This window comes from Cuculus canorus, chromosome 2 (assembly GCF_017976375.1).
Source record: "Cuculus canorus isolate bCucCan1 chromosome 2, bCucCan1.pri, whole genome shotgun sequence".
Classification (NCBI taxonomy): domain Eukaryota; kingdom Metazoa; phylum Chordata; class Aves; order Cuculiformes; family Cuculidae; genus Cuculus; species Cuculus canorus.
The window spans coordinates 76,791,014-76,816,286 of NC_071402.1; the positions used below are offsets into that span (position 1 = coordinate 76,791,014).

The 25,273-nt window shown below is 37.5% G+C and overlaps 1 protein-coding gene across 7 annotated transcripts in view; it reads right to left on the reverse strand.

The window, feature by feature from the left end:
* CTNND2 (catenin delta 2) overlaps positions 1-25,273 on the reverse strand; it is a 662,788-nt gene that overhangs the window by 64,537 nt on the left and 572,978 nt on the right. For all 7 annotated transcript variants that reach the window (XM_054059035.1, XM_054059034.1, XM_054059037.1 and 4 more), the window contains one exon: positions 13,414-13,564. In XM_054059035.1, coding sequence (XP_053915010.1) covers positions 13,414-13,564 — 151 coding nt within the window. The remainder of the gene's footprint in view (positions 1-13,413; positions 13,565-25,273) is intronic.

Genomic DNA, 25,273 nt, shown 5'->3' on the forward strand with positions numbered 1-25,273 from the left:
TAACACCTTTAGCTGCTGAGGATTTAATACCTATAAGGGGAAACTAAACAGGCTGACTCGCAGGCCTATCCGATATCAGCATGTCCAAAGGAGCTTGGTTTTGTCTGGCTGAGAAATGCAGCTGATCTGTTTTGCTATTCTAATTTTCTAGTAAAGACACAAAGGAATGACCCAGACTGCTTTTTTGGGGGAGGTTGGGGTAGAGAGGAGGGAGGGTTTGTAGTAATGTAACAGTTTACAATGGCGCAGTAATACTATGGTAGGACTCGTGGTGGCTGGTTTCTAACAAAATGAAACAACTTTTAGGGTGTCAGCAGACATCCAGTACACAAGTATTAAAAGTTTATTAGACAATGACCACATTTTGAGACTCACGGGCACTACTGGGCCAAATCGGAGTTTTCTACCCCTCATACTGGATACTCATGCAACTTCTTTGAGTTTTTTCTGTTTAACTAAGTTTGTTTGTAACAGGAAGGAGTAATATTTTGCTCACTCAGCTCATTTTAACCAATAAGTCAGGCAGAGCTGACTCACACAAGTGGTTTCACTGTAGGCATAATGAGTCAATGAGAGGCTGGAGGGAGCCTAGGAGCAGGAATACCTTCTGCCACTGACTGTCTCAAGGTGAGTTACTATGTATAAGGTGAAGAAGCTGTAATTTCCTAAACATGCTAAATCAGTCAACTGAGAATCTATAATTTTAGAGTGAAAATAGAAATTCCACTGTCAAAAAGGAACACTTTTATATAATATTATATTTTTATACATATTTCTATGAAATACACTTAGGGGGGAACCTGAATATTTTCAAAGGACCAAAGTGACTGAACAAGCATCCAACTCCATTTTTGAAAACAGAATATTAGTCCTTTTGAAACAGTTGCTTAGAGCCTATGTCATGACTGAAAAGACAAATTCAGTTCTTAATTCACCATCAAGCACCTAAAAATTTTAACTAGTAAAAATCATTTGTACCTTCACTTTCCCTGCTCTCATACTGAATTCATTAACTTAAAGCAGATCTCACCACTGTTTGACACCGATAATGAGCACTGATTCATCCTACTCACTCTACCTTAATAATACTGCTTTGTTTCTTGGAGTTGAATCCTGGTTCTCAGGAATTTGATGAAAAAATTCCTTCTAGCTTCCAAGAGTATAAGATTAAGCTGACAGCTACAATATGTTATTAAGGTTGTTGTAATTGTGTGCCATAATATATGCTTTTTAAATGAAAGGATTACCTTTCTACGTGCAAATGTACCTCACAACACACTTCCCTTTCCTCTCTGGTGCAGGATAAAGGTTGCAATAAAACCTATGTACATACCCACATAGAAACACACACATATATATTGTGTGCATATATTCATATGTATATAAAGATTAAGTCAAACACACTTTATGTCAGTTTAATATAAGGATGATACACAAAGGTGAAGTTGAAGGAAGTTACCATAAAGGAAAGGACTGAAAATGCCTTCGGACATAAGAGTGTTTATGATTACACTTCTTACAATGACCACTTTTTTTCCATGAATCTGCAATAATTAAAAATCTATGTTATTGCTATGTAATTGAATTATAAATCAGACCAGAATATATTAGTCTACATGTGATTACTAAGATTAGTTTAATAATAGGCATCACTACTGAACACTAGGGAAATCATTTATTGCCACTGATTTTAAAGTAACCACTTCCAAAGTTTAAGACATTCACACAGCATTTCTCTTTTAAAATCTGCAAGTATGGTGCCTTTCTGAAAATGCAACATTTTGAGCTACTCTAGTCATTTCCTCTTTGGTAAATACAGGAAACTTCTGTGTCTAAGTGAATTTAGTGGCAATTATGCTATCATGGCCTTGATTCCAAGATTATTTGACACCAGTCCATATACATTGTCAAACTGAAACTGTGGTTCAAAATTTGCTGAAACTTGTCCTGAAATAACTTAAGTATATGCAATGATGTCGCTGAGGTTAAACACATTTAGATTTTGCCTATCCACTGCTAATTTAGGAATTCCAGAGTTAATTCTGCATGGCTTGAAGCAACAAACATGTCAACTTACCCACTCCTTACTCACTATGGTATCCTTACTGAGATTCTGACCAGATATATCGACGATATGCTGGGTGGAACACTGTCTGGACTGCTGTGGTCAAAAGGCGGTAATTGCCAGTATGAAATCCAGCCAGCAGATGGTTACTAGTAGTGTCCCACAGGTGGTAATACTGGGGGCAATAATTTTTAACATCTTCATTAACAACCTGCATGATAGGATAGAAAGCATTCCCAGAAAGACTGTGGACAATATGATGTTAGGAGGAGGAATCAATATACTGAAGGGCAGAGTGCTATTCAGATGGACAGCTGATCAGGAACCTCAAATTTCAGCAAAGGCAAATGTAAAAGTCCTGCAGCCAGGATGAAATAATCCTCAGCACCAGCACAGGCGGTGGTGAATTAGTTTGAAAGCAGGTTTTCAAAAAACCCCTAACTTAAGGGTCCTGGCAGACAAGTTGAGCATGAGTCCACAATGTGTTCTTGCAGCAAAGGCCAGCCACATCCCAGGCTATGTTAGCTAGAGTCTAGCCAACTAATCACAGAAATGATTCTTCTCTAGAATCAAATGATTCTGCCTTTAGACTACACCTAGAGTATTGCATCCTGTTTCTGTCTCCCCAGTACAAAAAAAGACATTGCAATGTTGGAGTTCAGTGGAGCACCACAAAGACAGCCAGGGGACCAGAACCTAAAACACACATAAAGTCCATTTTCTGAAACCTTTAGAGAATGTTAAGAAGAGATCTTACTGTTGTCTACAACTTCTTAATGGGATGGGGTAGAGAAGATGGAGTCAGGCTCATCTTACGGTTACACAGTCTAAGAAAAAAAATGCAAATAACACAAGCCGGAACACAGGGAATTCCAGCTGATAAAAGAAGGAGAACTTTTACTAGGAAAGTGGTCAAACAATGCAACAGGTTGCCCAGGGATGTTGAGCAATCTCTATCCTTTCATCAACTGGACAGGGTCCTGAGCAGCCTGCTCTTACTGGCCCTCCCCTGAGCAGGAGCTTGTACTAGCTGACCTCTAGAGGACCCTTCCAAGCCCAAAGGATTCAGTTAGATGAAATACAGACTTTTGTTGCACTGGCAGACTGAAGCCTTCCCTACAAACTGAGAAAATAAGTTTATTTTTAAATGCATTTTCTTAAGTTACTCAGTAAACTACATTGTCCAGATGGATTAAAAGGAGGTAAACTGCCACAAGATCATGCAGTACCCAGATGAATTTCATAGTATACGTATCCCAAACTGCGAGCAATTATTTGACAGTTAAGACTGCCTATAGAGACAAGTAACTTTTGAATTTTGAAATTCCCAAAATTATCTCTTTAGGTGTGGTTTTCTGATAAATTTGTTCAAAATCTTCATTATGGAGTACAGGATGGATCACATCTAAAATATTCAATTATCTACTTTCTTTACAAAAAGAAATATCTTCAACTATGAGTTTTAACGAAGTGCTGTATTGTCTCAACCTGATCATTCAAATTGCACTATGTATGTTACATTTCTACACAAAAAAGAATAGGTTTAAGCAGCAACGCATATAAATGCTTTCTTAGATCAGTTCCTGAAGTCTAATTTATCAGTATAAAGTATTATTAATTATTAATATATAAAATTGCTAACTCTAGGGGGTAGTCATTATATCTTTTTCATGTTTGCACAATCTCTTGTATAACACAGCCAGAAGAAGCAGCAAAAGAAAAATGAAAAACATAGTAATACTAAAGATGGTATCAGTAATATCAGATTTCAAACAGTTTTATAGAGATACCATGAAGAGATCAATGGACCTTTGAAGCTGATTCTAAGGGTTCTCTAGGCCTTCCTTGGAAGGAAAACTAAATTTCTTTATTTTTGTTTAATTGAGCCCATCGAGATGTTAAGTACTAGAATCACAGTCCTACCTTAAGGAATTATGATAATAAGGCCCCAAAACAAATTGATTATTTCCTCATTTATCTCAGATGAAGAGAATTTTTTATCATTTTACTATTTTGTAACTGCGTATTACAAAACTGCTGCTATGCAATCCCAGCACGAAACAGCAGATTTGGATATTTTTAAGAATCGCTTGATAAGTAGGGATGCAAGATGATTTAATCTGAGACCGACTCAACTAGTATCCAAAAGAAGAGCCCTAGAAATTAATAAGAACATAAAACATGATGACAGTGCTTCCAGCCAGTGCCCTTTTAGAGATACTGCTTAGAGAGATAAAGGTACAATATTCATGGGGAAACACAAGAATTCATTTACAAAGACCGCAGTGAAAGACTATTACTCCTTTCTGTAATCAAAAGGGTACTCGAAGTTTTAATAATATTATCTGAAACAAGAGCCTTTAACACTAAAAGCTGTAATAAGAAATGGAAACAACTAGTCTGTGACTTAGTTCTTAAGAGCAGGAAAACACTACATCCAAGTACTTTACAAAGAGCAATTACTTTGCAAGAAAACAGCAGCATCTGAAAATGTCATGCAGAAATCAAGTATGAGACTAAGTTTCCTTTTCGTAACTGTCAAAGACTAAAATAACACTAGGATTGCCCTTATTCTGACACAGAATACATATAACCCCGCAGAGAAATGCAGTCACTTTCCATGTATACTGGGGCAACTGCAAATAACCAGACACACTGTGTAATGACCTAATGGTCAGAAATGGAAACAAAAACTAAATACAATTTCACTGCATTGAGTTTTAGTTAGAACGCAAATTGTAAGAATCCAGACATCCATACTGTTTCCTAATCTTGCATTCTTTCAACAATGCCTTTCTGATATCTTTCACCTTTGTCATATTTTCATCCTGGGAAAATAAGACATTTTATGGTATAAACATTTATCTAATGGATGATGACAAACATCTGTACTGCATATCCACAGGTATTATGCTTCTGTGTTAGCCTACATCATGCTAGTATAGTCCTCTTATGTGAGGGCACAGAATCTGAAACATGCACAAAACAAGTTTGGGAACACTGAGATAGAAGTATGTCTCAAAAGCCAACCGTGGGGCAAAGGACATTGTGCACTGCCACTGTCAAGATCTAACTCATGAATTAGGATTGTATTACATATTGCAAGAACAACTGTGATAATTTAAAGAGTGCAAGGATGCAGATGCACAGAGAAAATTACTATTAATGTGAATGGAAGCAATCTATAGATAGCTTAAATTTAATCAAAAGAAATTTATTTATTTATTTATTTACCTCCACTTTCCTGTGCAACTACAGTGCCCTAGCCCTATTCCCAGTCTCTCCACATGTGAGAAGAAAAAGATGTTCCATTCCTCTATCAAATGCTAATTCATCTGCCATGTTCTACTCTCTTTCATCCACATGTATTAAGAATAGGATAGAAGTTCTAGTTTCTTCAAAGAAAAAAGTGCTTTCAGTAAAAAAATGCCATATATGTAATTTCTATCATTTGAAAATTGCTTAAGTTGATTAGGATTCCAGGGAAAAAAAGGTTATTTTGTATCTTGCATAGAATAAAACTATCTCACTGTTCCATGAATTGAAGCTGATACAGAACAAGCTGGAAACATCTGTTTTGATATACTTATCTGTTAACGTAAGGCTGTCACAAAACTTGAATATTCAAAACCACTTTGCAGATTTAGGGTAATTCCTCACAGATTTAAAAGTACTTTTAAAATTACTCTGGCAGTTTATGACATTTTCTTTTCTCCTTTTCTATGTTTTATGGAATAAGTGACTGAATTATATGCACTTTTTATATGAACTCCAAACTTTCAAAAGATAAGTAGCACTTCTCAGCATGAACATACTGAGAAACAGAGATGAAAATTAATATTGAATTGTTTGAAACGTCAATCTTCTGAGTGAGAAAAGTGGATACAGTTATGGTTTAATTGCTTTCTACCTCGCACAGAAGAACAGAACCAAACAGAAATTGTTTGTCTCAAACTAAATGTAAGATGCAGACTGGGGCACTTTCTTATGTGCAAAATGAACATAAATGAAGTGAAAAGGCACATCCATTGCCTGCTTGTGGTTTTTTTGGTGGTGCTGTTTTTGGCAGTCACGCTGAATCTAGGGTATCCTGGGCCACCTCCACAAGATTTAAAATTACCGCTATTATCTAGATAAGCTGTCATAGTGCAATGCTGAAGATTATAATGAAGTGATGCAGTCTTCTTCCCTGAAGGTGTTCAAAAAGTGTGCAGACCTGGCATTTTGGGACATGGTTTAGTAGACATGGTGGTGTTGAGCTGATGTTTGGACTGGATGACCTCACAGGTCTTTTCCAACCTTAATGATTCTATGATTCTCTTGAGACTGTCATTTGAAACTGAAACACAGCCATTTGCAGCTATTTCTCCACAGGAGAACTCCTTCCACAGGGAACAGCTGACCTAGGGCTGGGTTGTGGTTAGTATTGTGAGGCATCTTGATCTTATTCTATGGAGATGAAATGCTGTGTGATTCTTTGACGTGGCATTACTACAAAGGAACAGATCTGTGAAAGTGGTATTCTTTGTTATCCTAGACCTGAGCCTGTATACAGTTATTTCTGTTGTCTTGAGTAACACTGAAAAAATTGCAGTTCTTTTCCACTAATTGTCCTTTCAAAGTCTACTGAGCTAAGTAAAGGGGAGCAGGACACTACTTATTCTGCATCATAAGAACAACTCCTCATGGGATCGCAATTGCTTATCTTCAGTCACCCAAAAGTAGCCACAGAGACTCTGCTACAAGACTCATCCCACTGTATGATCCAAGACTTTAAGTGACAGAGGTAAGTGGGATGAACATCTAGAAATGCCACTTCTTCCCTACTGTCCACAGTAGATGCCTACTTGGCTGGCTGAAACACCAGCTTTTTTAAGATGGTCCAGGCAGAGAAAAACGCCTCCAAATCTAGACAGTCGTACTTAGGCAATAGCGAAGTCCAGATGTAAAAGACTTGATCTAGTCTTGAAAATGCCTGATCTTGACTTCAATACTAAAAATGAGAATTCAGCTTTACCAGCCCTGTTTTTCCCCCTAAATCCCCTTGGTTGAGAATGTTATTTAATAATAAATGAATGAGGGAAGAAACCTTTCCTACCTCTGTAACCACTAGGTCTGCTTGTCAGAAATATATTTGAAACAAACTGGAGCAAAAGGCAATGCATAAATGGTTGAAGGCACATGGGAAGTAAAAATCTCCTAGACCCAAAGCTTTTACACTGTAATGGAAAAAAATATTTAATATGTAAAATTTTAGGAGTTTAAATTCTCAGCTAACTTATGTATACAACAATAGAAACTAGGGAGTCTGGACTTTGCCATATAAGTGTTATAAAACATCAAAGGATAGTTATTTCATTTATCACCTTAATTAACATATTTTCATTGATATAGAGTAAGGAGCACCAGCTATTAATGTGTTACCATATCTTCCATAACCTAAATCAACTTCTTGATGACAGCCTCTTCTTATCCAGGTATCTGTTTATTGTAATAAAGGTTTTGCACAGCTCAATTATTAAACACAACAAATGAAGTGCAATAAAAACTGACACAAATTAAGCAAATTGCAGCATACATTCTGTCTTCATCTTCTTCCAAACAAATGTCTGATTCTTGATTAATGCTTTCTAGCATATTGTGCATTGTCAGTTTATATCCATTTAACATTTCAGTGACTAAGCTACTTTATAAGTCAATTAAAAATTCAATAAAAATATTCAGTGTCTCTCTTTCACATCTTTGCATATGTCTGTGTGAGAAATTCAGAACTGCTCACATTTAAAAGTGAGAGAGAACTGCATGTAGACGCTCTAAGTGGGATGAAAGCTGCATATATAATCATTTCCAACCCATCCCCACATTCTCTGTCAATGTACTTTACTAAAGACCTGGAAGTTCTTACAGCTGCTGCTCTTGTAAGTACAAAAGTGAACACTGTTTTCATTTGAATTTATTACTAATACTGACACAAAGCTAGGGTCTTAAAATGTGGCCACGTTCTAAGATAGGAGAACTCCATATACTTATTCATGCTCCAGAAGAGTCACGTTCTGCTGTGAGAATGCAAATACTTGTCTCTGATGTGTTTTCAGCGTAACAGCTGAAAGCAAACCTTTCCAAATGTGAATCAATACTGTATACCTAACCCTGCTTTGAGTGCAAGGCCAGGCACGATGACCTCCTGAGGTTCCTTCCAATTTGAATTACTCTGCGAGTCTAACAGTTCATTAGAGCTGTGAACTCCTGATATGTATGTCAACCAAACTTCATCAAGTTTAGCAATAAAACTTTGAAACAAATACCAGTTATTTCAGGCACTCAAACAGATCCACGTTGCTCATGTGATAGCAAGGCACACACTCACTGACAATCTACACATTCCCTAGAATTCTTTCATCACTCAACAACAGTGAGACAGTAATACAGGGAGAGATCCATTTTATCACACGTTGGATAAAATAAATCACTTCCCTGGGGGACTCGCTCTCTCTGTCAGCTATAAGAGAGTCTAATACAGATACACTGGATGCTGAACTTTTAGACACTTAGTAAGATTAAGCTGGTTCCAATACACATTAATCAACAATTTAATTGATATGCTATCCTTGATTTTTGTGCATATCTTATAACTGCATTACCAACAGATGAGTAGCGAATTGAGAATTATACAATACTGACACCAACTAGCCCCCAACTCAGGAACCATTATTACAAAATGACTCCTGATACAGGCCCTGTTTCAGGACTTGTTTCAAAACCTTATGAAGGTGCAAGAAACTGTGCCACTAACTTCACTTATCTGAATCATCCTTTTACAGCAATAGCTTTCAATATTCCATAGAACTCCCTAGAATCTAGAGCTTTGAATAGACACATGGATTCTCTACCTATTTCAAGAAAAGAGATACATAAGAACATATTTTCCACACAAGACAAGAAGCCATCAAAAACCTTTAGATGGAATTGTCCCAATTATTTTTCAAGGGTGACTGATCAAAATTCTTCCAGTTTTCATGGTTAACTAAAAGACGGTTTTAACCACAAAAACACAGGTCAAGAGAAAGAATGGTGCTCTTGAATTACTAGTACTATACTTTTCCCAATCAACATTGAGCCGGAACAGCATTATAAACCACTGTCAGGATAAGAGAAAATTGATAAAAAGACCCAAAGCACAAGACTGTGCACTGAGATTTTATACATTTTACCTCCAGCTATGCATTCACTCCAAAGCCCATACCCTGTAGACCTACTGCTAAACAGTATGAAATGCATTACTAATATAAGTTCTAAACTGCAATTCAAGAGTGAAAATCCTGTTTTGTACATACTCTCCTCTACATGAGTAGCGAAAAGATTCTTACCTGGGGCAGCCTGAAAAATCAGCTTACCTCTTCTGAAAGACCACCACTGCACTTTGAAATGCCAAAAAAATTGCCATTAAAAATCAAAGTTAAATGCCATGCACATACAAGAACAATGCAAATGCATATTTTGCCCACAGAGATTCAGCTTTTAAAAAGCTGACAGTGAAGATTGAATGGGGAATCTTGATTTGGAAAGCCTTCTCGCATCCTGAGTGGGGAGAGAAACCAGCAAAGAGGGAGCCTGCTGTGCCGGTGCTCGCTGGGAGACTTGGGAGGAAAAAAGAGTTCATGTAAAGTAGGACACAATTCTACAATGCAGGGTCAGATGACTTACAGAAAGTTTCCTAGAAGTCCAGAGAGCTGTGTGGAAGGTGTTCAAACTAGAAGGCCACTGAAGGTTGCTGGGGCAGATGAAACTGCACGGAAAAAAGTCATCCTCCAAAGACGCTGTTTACAGGAGATGTATTTATTTTGAAGTCTTTCTGCCCTTCCTAGCTGATCCAAGTTTTTGCAAAAGAAAAAGAACATTACTCTAGATCAGTAACGTTTTTGACATCATTACAACAAAGTGTGGCTTTAGAGAATAGAAGTCTGCAGGTGCACTCACTGCAGGGAAGACAGTGGGACAGCTCCAATGTGAGGCACTAGCCTGACTAGCAACCTACCACAGGTAATCTTCAGGTTAAGAAGAAGATTCCTAAGGAAGAGAGAAGAATGCCATATCCTCAGATTAAGACATCTATATAGCATCGAGGGACACAGAAGAGTGGGTTTGTTATTCTACCTTTTCCCCTTTTCGTTTTTGAAAAAGAGTGGAAGAGAAGGGAAGAAGGAAGGAACATGAAAATGACGTAACAGCACAGAGATGATTGACAAAACCCTTGGAGAAGCTGTGGGACAGAAGTGACTCTTCTATTGAAGTGAGTATCAAAGGCAAAAACTTGTTATTTTCGGTCAGCTTGGAGGCCTATAGGAGGGTTGGAGGGAGATACGTGGAGAAAAACCTACTTCCAGGAAGGAAAACAAGCACACCTGGTCAAAATGGGGGGAGATCAAGCATCCCAAAATGCTTCTGAAACACATGAGAAGAAGCAGGAAGATGGTGGGGTACCAGAGGGTTACAGGGGCATTGTGCAGCTTAGACTTATGAAACCCAAACCAAGAACCACAAAGCAGGCATCAGCAGTAGGTCTTTTCAAGACCCACTTCCCTCATCTGTGGTGTTGCTGGGAGAGAGAAAAGGCCAATAGCCTTTCCATGGGGTTCACTTTTGGGAAGTAACATACTATTTCATGTAGCTGAGGGTCCTGAAAGGCTAGAGGAAAATTAATGTGGTCTGAAGGAAACCAAAACCACAACTAGGCAGTACGCCCAACGGGGGAAACCCAGGTGCTGGATTACCTAGTGCCAGAACTAAGTAGGCCAAGTTTAGTATATGTTTTCCTGGATGCGCTTTAATTTTGGGGAAGAAGATAAATATTCCTACTGTGTTGGCCTAGAGACATATGGTACAATACAAAAATCTATGAACAAGGCAAAAAAAGGAGGTTGTATTAAGGACATAGAGCATGCTCAAAATGAAACCTAGGAGGAAGACTTCACTCTAAATAAAGAAAATGGTGTTGTGGGGTTGGCTGAGATAAGAAAAGCCTGGCACCAACCTTTAGTTATATAACACCACAATTTATAGATCTATGTGGAAACTGAAAGAGATTGGTCAATTCAGTCTAGAAAGAAACTTATGGTCATTAAAAAAATAGCTTTTCTATTTATTTGTAGTTCAGTACAGGTGATTCTGGATCTTACCACGCACTCTGATATATTTGCAAGATGCCTCAACAGTGATTTATGGGCTGCCTGGCAGCTACAGGAAGAAATATTTCATTCACTGGCACATTTCAGTAAAAATTTGTCAGTCAGGTATGGAACAACAGCATCACTTAAAAGAAATGAATAAAAATAAAAAATTCTACTTATTCAATTTTACTACATATACAGTACAACAATTCATCTTTAAAAAGGGTTATTTAAAGTTCAAGATTCACAGCCGAAATGGTTAAGGAATTATAATGTCCATGTCATATTGGCATGTTTTGACTTTCCTTAAACTGCAGCAAATTTGTATTGCAGTTAAAAGTACAATTCCCCAGAATCACCCCACAAATAACTTGAATCTGAGCAGCACCACATAGCCATTACAGGTTGACTACATAAATAAATTTATTAGATAATTATTTTCAACAGAATTTTTCCACCTTGTGAAAATTCACCTTTATTTATATCACATGTTCTCCAAGAATTCCATAAAATATTAAAATGTAGAGGTTAAATAAGCTTATTATCCATAATTTACTGAATATTCTAAGTTGCACATTATGTGAAGACAGCTCCATTTTCACATTAGACCTTACTTTCCTAAATAAAGTTTGCAAATTTGGAAAGAAAATAAACCACTCAATCAAAAAATAATAGTCAGAGCAGAGAAAAGGTAACCATATATAGTATAATCCATGGCATTACAGACCATGTTTATACTCAGTAAATTCAACTTCAAAAAGTTTTTTTGTGATGTCAGTAGGTAGGGAAAAGAGAACATAGAAGAAAACTCAGCATGAATGTGGCTCATGAACCTTATTGAGGAAGTCCCACAAATAATACGCTAAATAACAGGGACTATAGCACACTGTAGACTGCCTGTGGAGGTGGATCACGAGAGAAAAAAAAAAAAAGTCTGTTATTAATCCAGATTAGATAGCCTGATATACTTGCTTCAACAGTAATTTCTACTTTCAAATTCCTATAAAACAACAAAAAATCCACTAAGAATACATATACAACATCCTGCCTCAAGAAAGCTGAACATAGAACATTGAACAAATCTGATTTCATGCCAATTTTATCAACTACAACATGAGCAAAATCTGAACAAGCAGGCTAGTCTTGCAGGTTAAGCATCAGTCTTGAGTTCAGTCCCTGAGCAACCACAGCAGGTTTACATTTCTCAGCAACCTCTACTTCTATTTGATTTAAAGCATTTTGTCAGTGAAGTCTTTCTAGTTCATAGAACATGGAGGGGAGTGATTGCTTTAACAACTTGTAGAACACTACTGCAATGAAGCCCTAACCTTGAGATAGCACTAGATACAAATAATAAAACATTATGATAAAAATATCTATTCACAGAACTCTGTAATTAAAAGCAGAGAAGTATGCTGTAATGACGTTGAATTAAAAATATGCTCTTAATGTACTGAAAAGTAGAAATAATTTTGTCATGACTCTTGAAATAGTTCAAAACCAAGGAAGTGCTAATTATTTTTTGAAGACAGAAGATGAAAATAGAAGTTCAATGATCCACAGTGTTTGGATGAATTTCAGCTAAAAAATCCCACCAAAAACCTAAACAAAATAAAAAACCCAAACCCTATGATGATTATTTACTATGTGATAAGAATCCAGGGGCAACAGTGATTTATACAAATTATTGTCGTCTTCCTTTACTGCATAAGTTTGTGAATCAAGCATCTCCCAGTTCTCTTGTTGGAGCTACTAATAAATCCCTGGAATAATCTTAAAATCTTTATGATTTGTCACTTCATGACCCTAAAATTACTTGCAACAGACAATCTGAGGATCAGGAGTGGCTGCTCCACTTTGATCCTCAATCTGGAAGATGCAAGTTCTACTGCCAGCCTAGAAATGAAGCGCTAAAGCAGAACAAAGCCATTGCTTTTCTTCTAGAGATTACAGTATGACAGATCATGAAACACTGCATGATGTTTAATTAATTTAGCAATTCCTTGCAATATAGCACTAAGCTGTCACACAAAATGTGAATATGACACATTAGAGAAAGAATTGAAGAAATTGTGCTAGCAGTGTGGGAATAACTGTTTTCATTATGCTCATTCTGCTGCAAGCTGGAGAAAAAAAAAGTCCAACCCCACAGAATATACAGATTGTTTGGAAAGAACTTACCTATTAACTCCTTATTTCTGACATCTAAGGCCATGTTTCGTAAAGCTGTAGCAACTGCACATACCACCCGGTCATTGTCTATTCGAAGCAGCTCCACCAGGATTGGCAATCCTTTTTCTTTGCGGACAGCAGCACGGATATACACTGACCACTGTAAAGACACATGAGTAACCATGAAGAAGAAAGTGAGAAATCCACTACAGAAGGCAAGGCACCTGAGATTATAATGGACATGGAGAAAGGAGTAACAGAAGCATCTGGATGCAAACTCATAAGAGGGGAAATAAATGCATTTATGATCCTAGGTAACTGCTTGATTTAGAAATCCGTACTAAGTTTTTTATGGTGGCAGAAAAATTAAATGATGATTTGTCCTTACTGCTAGCACACCTGGTTACATTTGTACAGCCCAAGTCTGCTGACCACTTGCTTTGCATCAGCATTTCCTATGCATCATCTAATGATGCTTGTTCACCAACAAAACTTATATCACAAAATATATATTACAAAACACTTCCAAGAAATTTGAAATATTTCTTTGCTATTACCATAAAAATGATTAAGTGTAAAACCATGAAAATGCTCTTATAATTTCTCCTGTGGTTGTCAATGTGTTCAGAAGGAAAAATGAGGACAACTATACATCTGGCTTTGGCACCTGTGGCGGTCCTAACTGGAAGATTATTGTACATTGAGGAGTTAAGAGATTCACACAAGAGTTAACCTGAGGTGCAGGCCTGTCCTGTGCTGTGCTGCTCATAACATGCAGCTGCAGGATAAACCCACTGGATGATGACATCAGAGAAGCTTGTAGGCATCTCTCACTTAGAAGTTGGTCATGAGACCTCTGGTGGGCCTTGTCTTCATCTCAAAGTGAAGTAGCATGTACTGATGTGAACGACCTTTTTGTCTGACAATAGTAGCAAAGAATAGAATTGTTTACATCTAATAAAATCCTCTAAGAGCTCTGAAGACTATCATGCTAGTGAACCTCTCCATGTGGATGGGATGCAGCATGCCATAACTAGGAGGTACATCCAATGTTTCACAACTTGGGTTTCCCAGCATCTGAAGGGATGGAAGATTAACTAAATTATCCTCTTTTTTCGTTCCACTGTTAGGTCCAGAAGTTGAAACAATGCAAATAAGACTGAAACTATGACTGTGATTTTAAAATCAATGGGTATTGCCAAATTTGAGATGCTTGGGCACGTGCAGGATGTGCAGGTCTTCTCAACACAGTCCACTTCAAAACAAGCCATCTGCTAGGCATATATTCCCTCCCACATCCTGAACTCGTATGGAATTTTCATAAAGTTCATATTCATGCTCCAACTGACAGTTGAAAGGAATGTATTGAAGCAGAGCTTCCTCCTCCTTTCAGTACATGTATCCTTATCCTGTCATTATGCCTGGAAGGCGAGGACAAAGTTCTGGAAGCCCTTAAGACTTTGAAATACTTCAAATATTTCAGAGGCTCATGATTTTCAGATCATGATGACCTTTCTCTTCCAACAAACCCTCCTTGAAGAACAGTTCAATCACACCTTAAAAACAGTTATATCACAATAGTGTTCCTCCATAAACAGAAAGAAAAATTCCATTAATTAAAGCATTAGAAAAAGGTAAGTACACTCACTGTCAGCTGACCATGCTTAACCTTTGCATACAGCCTCTACTCACCACAGTTGAAGTGCTCATTTTAAAAGCTAATATCAGCTTATGCTATAGAAAGATGCCCTGAACAGCAAAAGCCAGAATATATTTTATGATAACAACTGTAGATATGAAGACAGGCAAGGGCTGCAGTGTCACACTATAAATTCATTGCAGGTGATGTTCTTCAGGTGAAATAAGGACAAAGGAAAAAAGGAAAAGAAACAAGCATTTGAAGAATATTATTTTATTATTTTTCTGTTCTAGTACCTATGCATTAGAAAAGCTGGCTGGACTTTGCTGTAGAGGAAAGCGATAATGGTTATGATAAGCTTTCAAGTCAGGTAAATGGGACATAGGATTCTCAGCATCATGGAACACAGTAATGTAATATGTCTAAAATGTAAACGTGCCATCATTTGCTGCAGCAAAGCAAATAGCTCTTAAGTGAGAGAAGCAGCAGCAGCATGATTCTTGATTGATCCTATTCTGTGCTCTTTCCTCCAGTGTATTCTCTAGAACCAGTGTATGGGATGATCATCAGATAAAAACTTAAAACGCATCTTAAGGATCGGTGAGTTTAACTGAAAGTATCTGCTGAAAAATAATTCCTTTCCTATACCTTGATTTTAATGGGATGTGAAATGTAAAGGATGCTATGGAAACAATAATCTGTCTAAGCTTCCTTTTCTAACAAGCACATTCTTAACCTGCCACATAAACACACTCTCACCTGCAGCTAGGAGCACCCGAAGCAATAGCTCTTTGCACTTAAAAAGGCTGTATTTTCTACACCTCTCCCAGGGGAGGCCTCTGCTGTGTCTGCTGTGATTACGAGGTGACTGCAAGAGTGAGAGTTCATGGAAGCACTGAGCCTACTTCGAGAAAGTAGCGAGCCTCTCTGGTTGAGGTGAGAGTTCAAGCTAGAAGACAGCACGAAAGATGCTGTCGTTCACTGCAGTAGTGCCTCCAATACAGATTACATGGGAAATAAGTGGGACTGTTCTGTTTTTTCGTTTGTAGTTTGTTGGTTTTTTTTTTAACCTTACGTCTGTTTATTTGATACCAGAGAGAATCTAAAATGATCATTCACAGTATTATCAAACTCTCTATATTAAAACTTCAGTAAATAGTTTTCCTTTGATTTTTTTTTTGGTTTTTCAGTTATCCACCCAGGGAAAACACAGACACTTTTTTAATGAAACGTAGGTTTACAACAGACTTCTTGGCTTGAAGTATTTTCATCATCCGTTCCAAAACACAAGTCCAAAAGAAACAGATTAAGAAATGGGGTTTTTAACCCTAGGGAGAGTAGAAGATGTAGGAAAAATACTGAGATAACTCAGCATGACAAAAAGAGAAAATACAAACCTAATTACTGATTAAGTGACATGAAAGCCTTCAGCATCCATAGTGAACCAATTAATTTGTTCACAACAGTGAAAAATACAGGTCCAAAATTTTCATAGGGGAAAAATTCAGATATAATGTTTTACAGATTCACATATGCACACACATACATAAAACAATGGGAGGAAGAGTGTAAAGTATGTCTGAAAACGCTCCTCTTCCCTGTGCATTCCTCCCCCCACCAAGCAGCTCTTTCCAGAGAATGCCATGCACTTTGGGAATAGTCCAGAGACTTCTCAAAGTGTGAGTTGCTATCATTTCATCTGCATTTTCAAGTTATGCACCTTGGGCAGAAAGACAGAAATGTCTATTAATTGTTTCAACAGCCTCCAGAGAATTTTCCATGTGGAAAGCGGAAGGAACTGTCTGTATCTCCTTAAGCTGCCAATTACGACACGTCTCTGCAAGCAATTACGCTGTGCTGTGTGGATTTCAGGAATGCTCAGACAGAGATGCCTCAAAATGGCTATTTTATTCTCACAGAAAATGGAAAAATTGATTCAGTCTTGCATACACTGATGATTTTTTTGTTTGTTGAAAGCCATCATGAAACACACCTGCATTTCCACTTTGCAGGTCAATTGCTAGTATGAGCTCAGTGAATTATAGAAGGGAAGAGATGAAAAATCATAAAAAGGAAAAGAAATAAAGGGTTTGTTGCCTATCAGTCAGTAAATGAGGCACTCTGCCAATATACTTAATCATCTTGTTACTCCACAAATCAGTGGCAGTGTCAACGATCAAATAATTGTTCAGTTTGTAAAGAGAAAGGGCTCCTAAGGGAACAGCAAACACTTTAGAGGGAACTAGGAACTGAGAATAAAACAAAATCATTACTGTTGCATCAGACTGTGGCTAAATTGTCAGAGACAAGCAGAGGAGCCACAATCTGTGCACGAATACTCTTCACAGATAATTGAATTCGGGTAGCATAACTGCTATACATCACTTTGAAGGTATCTAGTGCATCTCTATGTCCACTTCCATTAGTAGTTCCTTTTTTAATTTTTGTCATGGTAATTAAGTAGAAAAATACAGTAAACAGGAAAATTATTCTTTAGTTTGTCATATTTATTATTATAAAGGACCCTTACCAGAGCTGAATGCCTATCAGGACTAAGAATATATTAGGCTAAAATTCCACAAAAGAGCAATTAATCTAGATAAAACTTATGTATTTTTTTCAGAAAAATCAACAACATTTAACCAGTTAACTCCTTTTTGTATTTCATATTTTTTCTGGCACTGGCACTGGTGAGATCGCATCTTGAGTACTGTGTTCAGTTCTGGGCCCCTCACCACAAGAAGGATGTTGAGGCTCTGGAGCGTGTCCAGAGAAGAGCAACGAAGCTGGTGAGGGGGCTGGAGAACAAGTCTTAAGAGGAGTGGCTGAGAGAGCTGGAGTTGTTTAGCCTGGAGAAGAGGAGGCTGAGGGGAGACCTTATTGCTCTCTACGACTACCTGAAAGGAGAGGAGCTGGCCTCTTCTCCCAAGTAATTGAGGACAGGACAAGGGGGAATGGCCTCAAGCTCCGCCAGGGGAGGTTCAGGTTGGATATCAGAAAAAAATTCTTCACAGAAAGAGTCATTGGGCACTGGAACAGGCTGCCTGGGGAGGTGGTCGAGTCGCCTTCCCTGGAGTTGTTTAAGGGACGGGTTGATGAAGTGCTTAGGGACATGGTTTAAGGGAGTGTTAGGAATGGTTGGACTCGATGATCCAGTGGGTCCTTTCCAACCTGGTGATTCTATGATTCTTTGTTTTCCTATGAAGCACCACCACAGGAGACCAAATTAGAAGTGAAGAGATTTCCAGCACAAAAAAAAAACAACTAAAAAAACTAACCCAACCCAATGCAAAACTCCAATACCCTCTGGCCCCCAATTGATATTTTGAATGGATTTACTTCCCTGCCACTGCTATCAGTGTTATTGGAGTACCTCAAGAATATTCCACTACCACATGCTTCAGATTGACTAGAATCTGCATTCTATTGGTACGGTTCAACACTCTAACTCAAACACTCTATTAAGATATTAAATATTAGAGAGAATTAATTGAATCAAAGAATGGCCTGAACTGGAAGGGACCTTAAAACATCATCTAGTTCCAACACCCTGCCATTGGAAGGGACACCTCCCACCGGATCAGGTTGCTTAAAGCCTCATCCAGCCTGGCCTTGAACACCTCCAGTGATGCAGCATCCACGACTTCTCTGGGCAACCTGTGCCAGTGTCTCACCACCCTCACAGTAAAAAAATCCTTCTTAATATCTACTCTGAATTGCTGAAACATAAACAACAAAACGAATGCCAAAACAGGGCAGCAAACATAACAAAGCCAGCTAAGTTACCAACAGAACGAGAAGGATTAGAGAGACTTGAAATTTGCTAGGAGAGGCTTAAAAAGTGGCTGTCTGCTAACAGGAGGGGACCAACGGGAAACCATCAGGAAAAAAAAAAAAAAAAGAGTATTTTTACATTCTTAAAATACACTTAGAAAATTACATTTTTACTTTACTCAAATAACTCTACTGGGTTCCCTGAGCAGTCACACTACCTGACACAGAGCGAGGCTCTGCAAACTTGGTTATCTTTTGCAATTTCTTAAAGAGAGTGAGAACATCTCAGAGGCTTTCCATTCCCTAACTGCAGTGCTTCCTTCTCAGAAATGATCCCATTTGGAAGGCCTCCAGTAAGTTCTCTCCAGTAAGTTCAACACATCTACATGTGTTGCAACAAGAGGAAAGTATAATGTTGAGCTGGTTACTTTTCCCTTTCTCCATTACTTTGGTCAAGCTTAAAAAATAAAGGAAAAATCTAATTGGTAAAGATAGACAGGTAAATAAATAAATAAAACTAAAATGGTATTAACAGAAAATACCTTGAATGTTCGAAGAAGTGAAGTTCAGAAGGAACCACCCTCACATCTTGTCATTCATGGTTTTGAAATACAAGTACGTATTGAGTATTCAGAATGATCTGAGAGTCTTTACAATGAATTTTCCAAACCTTTTACCTAATATCATTAGAAAAGAATGGCTTTGAGACAAGTGACACATCTCACGGGAAGCAAGCCGACTAAGAAATTACTTGAAGCATCGCATTCATTATAAGCTACTGTTCTCCCATTCCACTAATTGATGTCCATGCTGTTCTCCTTATGATGTCTGTGATACAGGTGTTTCCAGCAGCAGGTCTTGCTTCTTGAATATTGTCCTGTCCCTTAAATTTTGTTCTCTTTTCTACAGAGATAATGTGCTTCTCTGTATTAATTGATACTGCCTCATCTACTGCGGGAATAAGTAAGATTTCCTGCCAGAATAATGTATTGATATTTAACTCCTTGCCTTTTTTTTTACTAGCTAATATGTTGCAAGTGGCATTCTCCGTCTTATCACATAAGGATTTATAATGTTAATAATAACATTTTCACTGGAATCCAAAAATCTTCCTCCAGGAACAGCTCTATGAAGTTCCAGAGGGTTAATATGTAAATAACTAGTCCTCAGAAAAGTCTGACAAGAAACCCACAATATGTCCTGCCCTGATAAGAGGAAGATTGATAACCTAGATGTCTTCTGCTTGAGACAATAATTATTTGTTATCTGCTAATGTTTGGATGGCAAACAGCTTGAAACTCTTTTCTTACTACTCTTTGAAGTAGCTGAACTGACCTTGTGACTGCATCAGTCCCTTTTATGATTTCAGTTTCCTTATCTAATAATTTACTTAACAGAGCTCTTGCTCCTATGAGACTTGGATCTCTCTAGGACAGAATTAAGAAAATAAATGTAGTTGCTTGCCTAAGGAACAAAGACTGAAATCTCATCTAGCTACCTCAAAAGATCAGGCCACTGATCCATAAACCCCATTCACATGGGTATTGTACCTCTTGGGGATCAAAGGCAAGGACATCCAGTTGTCTAACGAAAGAGTCTTATGATTCCCTGTTGAGTATGATCAAACATGGAAGTGAAAGGCGATAGAACGAATTAGCCAAGGAATGCTATGGCCTCATGCAACCGCAAGACTTAAACAGAACAGCATCTGTTCCTGATGTTAAGGCGCACAAGAAACTAACACACACTCAGGAAAATGAAGTGGTCATCCTGTCATTAAAGCATATGGGGAAGTTTGTACAGCCTGAAAAGCAACTTAGACAAAAGACTTGGCGCACAGAAGGAAGTGACTGAGGCCCAGAGCAAGTGGGCTACCTGTTCTAATATAAGTAATTATGTCAGCAATAGAAACAGAAATCTTCTTTCCTGTTTTTAAAAGATATGTATTACCTATGTGATAGTATTTGAAAACAAAACAGAAACATATGAATGAGGAAATTATTTTTAATGGTATGACAAAACTAAGGAAATCCTACTTGTGGTGACAACACTGTTTTTTAACTGCCTGCAGTCAAAAAGGTAATATTTTAAGACCAGAGACAACGGGAACAAACTGAAACACAGGAGGTTTGCAGAACATCAGTAAATGCTTTTTCACTGTGAGGGTGACTGAGCACTGGCATAGCTTAAACACAAATGCTGTGGAGTCTCCTTCCTTGGAGACATCTAAAAAAACCATCTAGATGTGGTCCTGGGCAATTGGCTCCAGGTGACCCTGCTTGAGCAGAGGGCTGGAACAGATGATCTCCAGAAGTCCCTTCCAACCTCAATCATTCTATGATTCTATGAATTCACAGCACCAAGTACTTCAGAAATTACTCTGGCAGATAAGCTGACATCAGCCTAAACTTAGCTATGAGTTATGTATAGACAATAATATGCAGATATTCCAGTCCGTCCTTGCTTCCTGAGAGGGAGATTTTCTTCAGAAGGGACATAACCTTGGATTCTTGACATCGTTAACTCTAGGACATTTTGCACATAACTTTTTACATGCTCAGTATATTTAATGTATTAACACCTTATTGACCAAGGTGAAAACAAAAAAGAACTCGGTACTTTTATTCTCACCATCTAAGGAAAAATACTGATGCCAGACTACATATAAAAAGATGTATGGCGATTTCCTTTTACAGGATGCCTCTTGTAATTTTATGTCTCATAATTAAAAAAACCTCAAGGTAATAAAATAAGTTCTGATATGAGGTTGAAGAAAGGACTTCAGGTTGGCAGTGTTATAGTGGGAGAAAGTTCTTAATAAGGGGGCAAGTGTCTTCAGAATAGAGCTGAACGAGTTAGCAAATGTCCTATTTTTATTTGTGCATTTATGCACTAATGTGGCAAAACCTAAATTAAGTGGCAAAGAAAACTAAGAGTTCCCAATGAAAGAAGGGAGTTACTTGCCTAGTGACAAGTAATGAGTCTTCACTGCTTCTAAAGGCATATCTCAAGCTTTATTTTCTCAGGAAAAACTTCAGCTAAGCTTGATTAGGAATGTATTTTCCTGGATTTTTATTTCATATTACTATGCAACTTTAAAATACACGTTCATATCAAGTATGATTAGAAAAAGACTACTTTTGGAAAATAATGCATCTAGGAGTGGCAATAAAAGGAAGCAAACCCAAAACCTATGGCCATCTTTTTATGCATTTTTCCTTCTGCTTGTAGGAATTTTATGATACAGTGAAATTACCCTAGTTATGATTTGATAGTAGAAAATATTTCGCAAAGCAATGACTCTCCTCTAACAGAAACCCATCCAGTCCAAGGTAGCAGCTGAGTTCTGCAAGAAGGGGGTAGGCATGAGCACATACAGCGCTGACAACCTGACCCGCACCAGCAGGTTGCACCTGTACGTAGGAGTGTGTGTATGGCCATCAACCCCATCAGCAGAGGGACATGCAGTGACCAACTGCTAATATCACAGGCCACTGTGCAAAGCAATCATCAGCCCTTAAACAAAGTAGTTTCCTGGTAGTGACATGGGAAAACTTTAATTTGCCAAATTTTCCCCAAAGGCTTACATACATGGCTGTCTCCACATACATAATTCTAGAAGGGCCATTCATATTTTGCATAGATGCATCTATTAATTATATGAATAAAACAGAGATCTCTGAGGATACGCATCTGTTTTCCCATGACAATGAGTTTGCTTCCTTCAGGTTTTAATACCAGTGTCCTCCCTTTTTAAGGATATCTTGGTGCAGAAGAACAAGAGGAACGAATATCCATATTCACCTGAAACAGCCTCTTCCAAAATGAGTTCTGCTTTGTATGCAAGCTGTCAATCTCTTCTTCAGAGCCAGAATACAAATCAAGGGCAAGACAGGCAGACGTGCTCTATCCCAGGTTAAATTTTTACATAGAAAATATCCTTTCTCATACTTCAGATCAGTATCTTGTTTTATTGAAAAACTTTCATTTTGACCTGTAATATATTGGACATCAATATGCTCCTTCTTTGATTTGTTAGAGATTGTATTGGTTCTATTGATAATTGCACAGACAAAATACTGTAATAGTCATAGTGAAAAAAAAGTTTACTTTGCAGATGGGTAATATATAGCAAGACTTTGGTCCGAAGTGTTTTATCTTGAACTTAGAAAATTTATATGCAAATATATATATGTCACACTTTTTTCGTTAGTTGGCTTTAGAAGGAATTCCTGGAACTGAAACAGTACTAAAAATGTCCTACAGATTAAGATTTATTACATGTAAGTGATGATTTTATATGTATATATCCATGGAAAGCTATATTCCCTGAAATAATGAAAACTTCAAGCCTCTCTGTGCTGTTAATCCTTAAAGCTACGTACTGCTGCTTTGGTTTTATGTTTGAAATTTCAGAAAGTAGTCTAGGGGATTTAGAGACGTATCTTTTGTTAATTCTCGTGGTAGACATTTATATAAATCCCCCCCAATTTTTTATTTTTTAAAAATTACTCAGGCTTCCTTTTATCTGTTCCGTTTCCCTTAATTATGGAATTAGTTAAGCACTGCCTATGTTAAAAGTGTTACTTCTTGGTCACTGAAGAGGACTAGATAGATTTGTATCAGAGGAACCAAAATGATGAAAAATGTAGAAAAGAATTATGCAAGTATATGAACTGCACTATATTTTTTTCCAGAACGGACCGTATCTTCAGAAGTGTGTGAACATGCCTGGTGCACCTGCTGCCTCCTATGTTCCGGGATTCTTCTGGCATTAAAATAATGTTAATTGGAAAATAAACCACAACTGCTATTGCTTTTAACAGCAACATTATTTATTTTTATGCAATTTGCTCTTTTTTGCTCTTTTGGTCCATCAGAAAGTTCTTCTTGAAAGATTTCAAGTTAAAAAAACCCCAATCTTTTCCCATTCTTTATACAATTACAACTTCTTGGAGGAACTAAAAAAAAAAATAATATCTCCCTTAGGAATAACCTCTTCTTTCAAGAGCTTTCTATCTTTTACTTCAGTTATTTTATATCCAGAAGACAGCAGTAGTGAAAAGGAGAGGTCAAAAGGTAGAAACATCAATGCTTATGTAATCCCCAAAGAGGATTATTCCCCTCACAAAAGTTGCTAGTATGACATGTGAAATTAAGGATATTCATTCTGTGCCAGCACATCACTTCTAATGGAATTCAGGAATCTTTAGAAAAATTGAGCAACACAAGAACAATTGAGCTTTTCCCATGGTATCAGCACAGAGAGTGTTAAAGTTCAAATCGGTTTTTCTAACCTGGCACTTGCCAAAGAGCTCTGTGGATCTGTCCTTCCTCTCCCTGTACAGATCTGCCAACAGAAGGATGACAGGTAAATAGATTTATTAAAAATGGGAGAAGGGACATCACTTGGATTTTAGCTCTCCTGTTAGTCCTGGCAAATATGTACGCATTGTTTTCTCATTTGGATCAGGGCTACACCATCCCCAGATGGATAAACCACATTTATGGTGTTTCTGTGCCAGGATCACACAATCTGATGTCATTTACAATGTAAGAACAATATAAGTATAATGCTTTTCAGGCACAGTGCAGACATAGCACTTCATAGGACAAAAATCACTGGACAGATTCTTTGTTACTCATTTCATATGTCATTGAATGCAATAGCTAAAGGCATTTTATAAGACTGGTGGAACACAGTGTTTCAAAAAATCGCATGCCTCTGAAGATCTATGGAATATGCAAGGTACACTTCCAATAAAACTTTAGGGAAAAAAACCCCAATTTATTAGTGTCAGGGCTAACATTTAAAAATGAACACCTAATGAAATCAGTACTTACTTATCACCTTCGAATGCTCAACTGCTTAAAATCAAACAGGATACCTTCTGAGACATAACACTGATGACCTCATTTCCACATACACACATGCTTTCATAGTAAATCAGAAAACTTGCCCATGAGAGTTAACTTAAAATCAATGCATTATATTTATACAACAGAATTAGATAAGTTAGCACTTTCACCCAATCAAACCAGGTTACCACCAGGAAAACAATGAAGGAATTACCCTAAAAAATAAACCAAGCTTAACTGTTACCATAAATTTTATTTTTTATTCTAAATTTAGAAATATTTTCAAAATCTAGTAATAACTTGTTTTTTTTTTTTCTCAATTCACTGCAAGTAACAAAAGAGAGAACAACGGACCTTTTAAATACAAATGAAAAGTAGGATTAGCTGGAATAGACTGCCTTGGCCGAGCATTTCCTTGCTCACTGTACATATTTAATCATATTGTCAATGTATTTTAATAGTTTCTTATTTTAAAAAAATTGTAGATGATAAGATTATTGTGTTGCTCTGCTCTTGCCCGATTTCTCTTATGAGACAGAATGTCAACCAGTTTCTGAAGTAAGAAAGCAATATGGTTTCATTTGATTGTCACTCGTG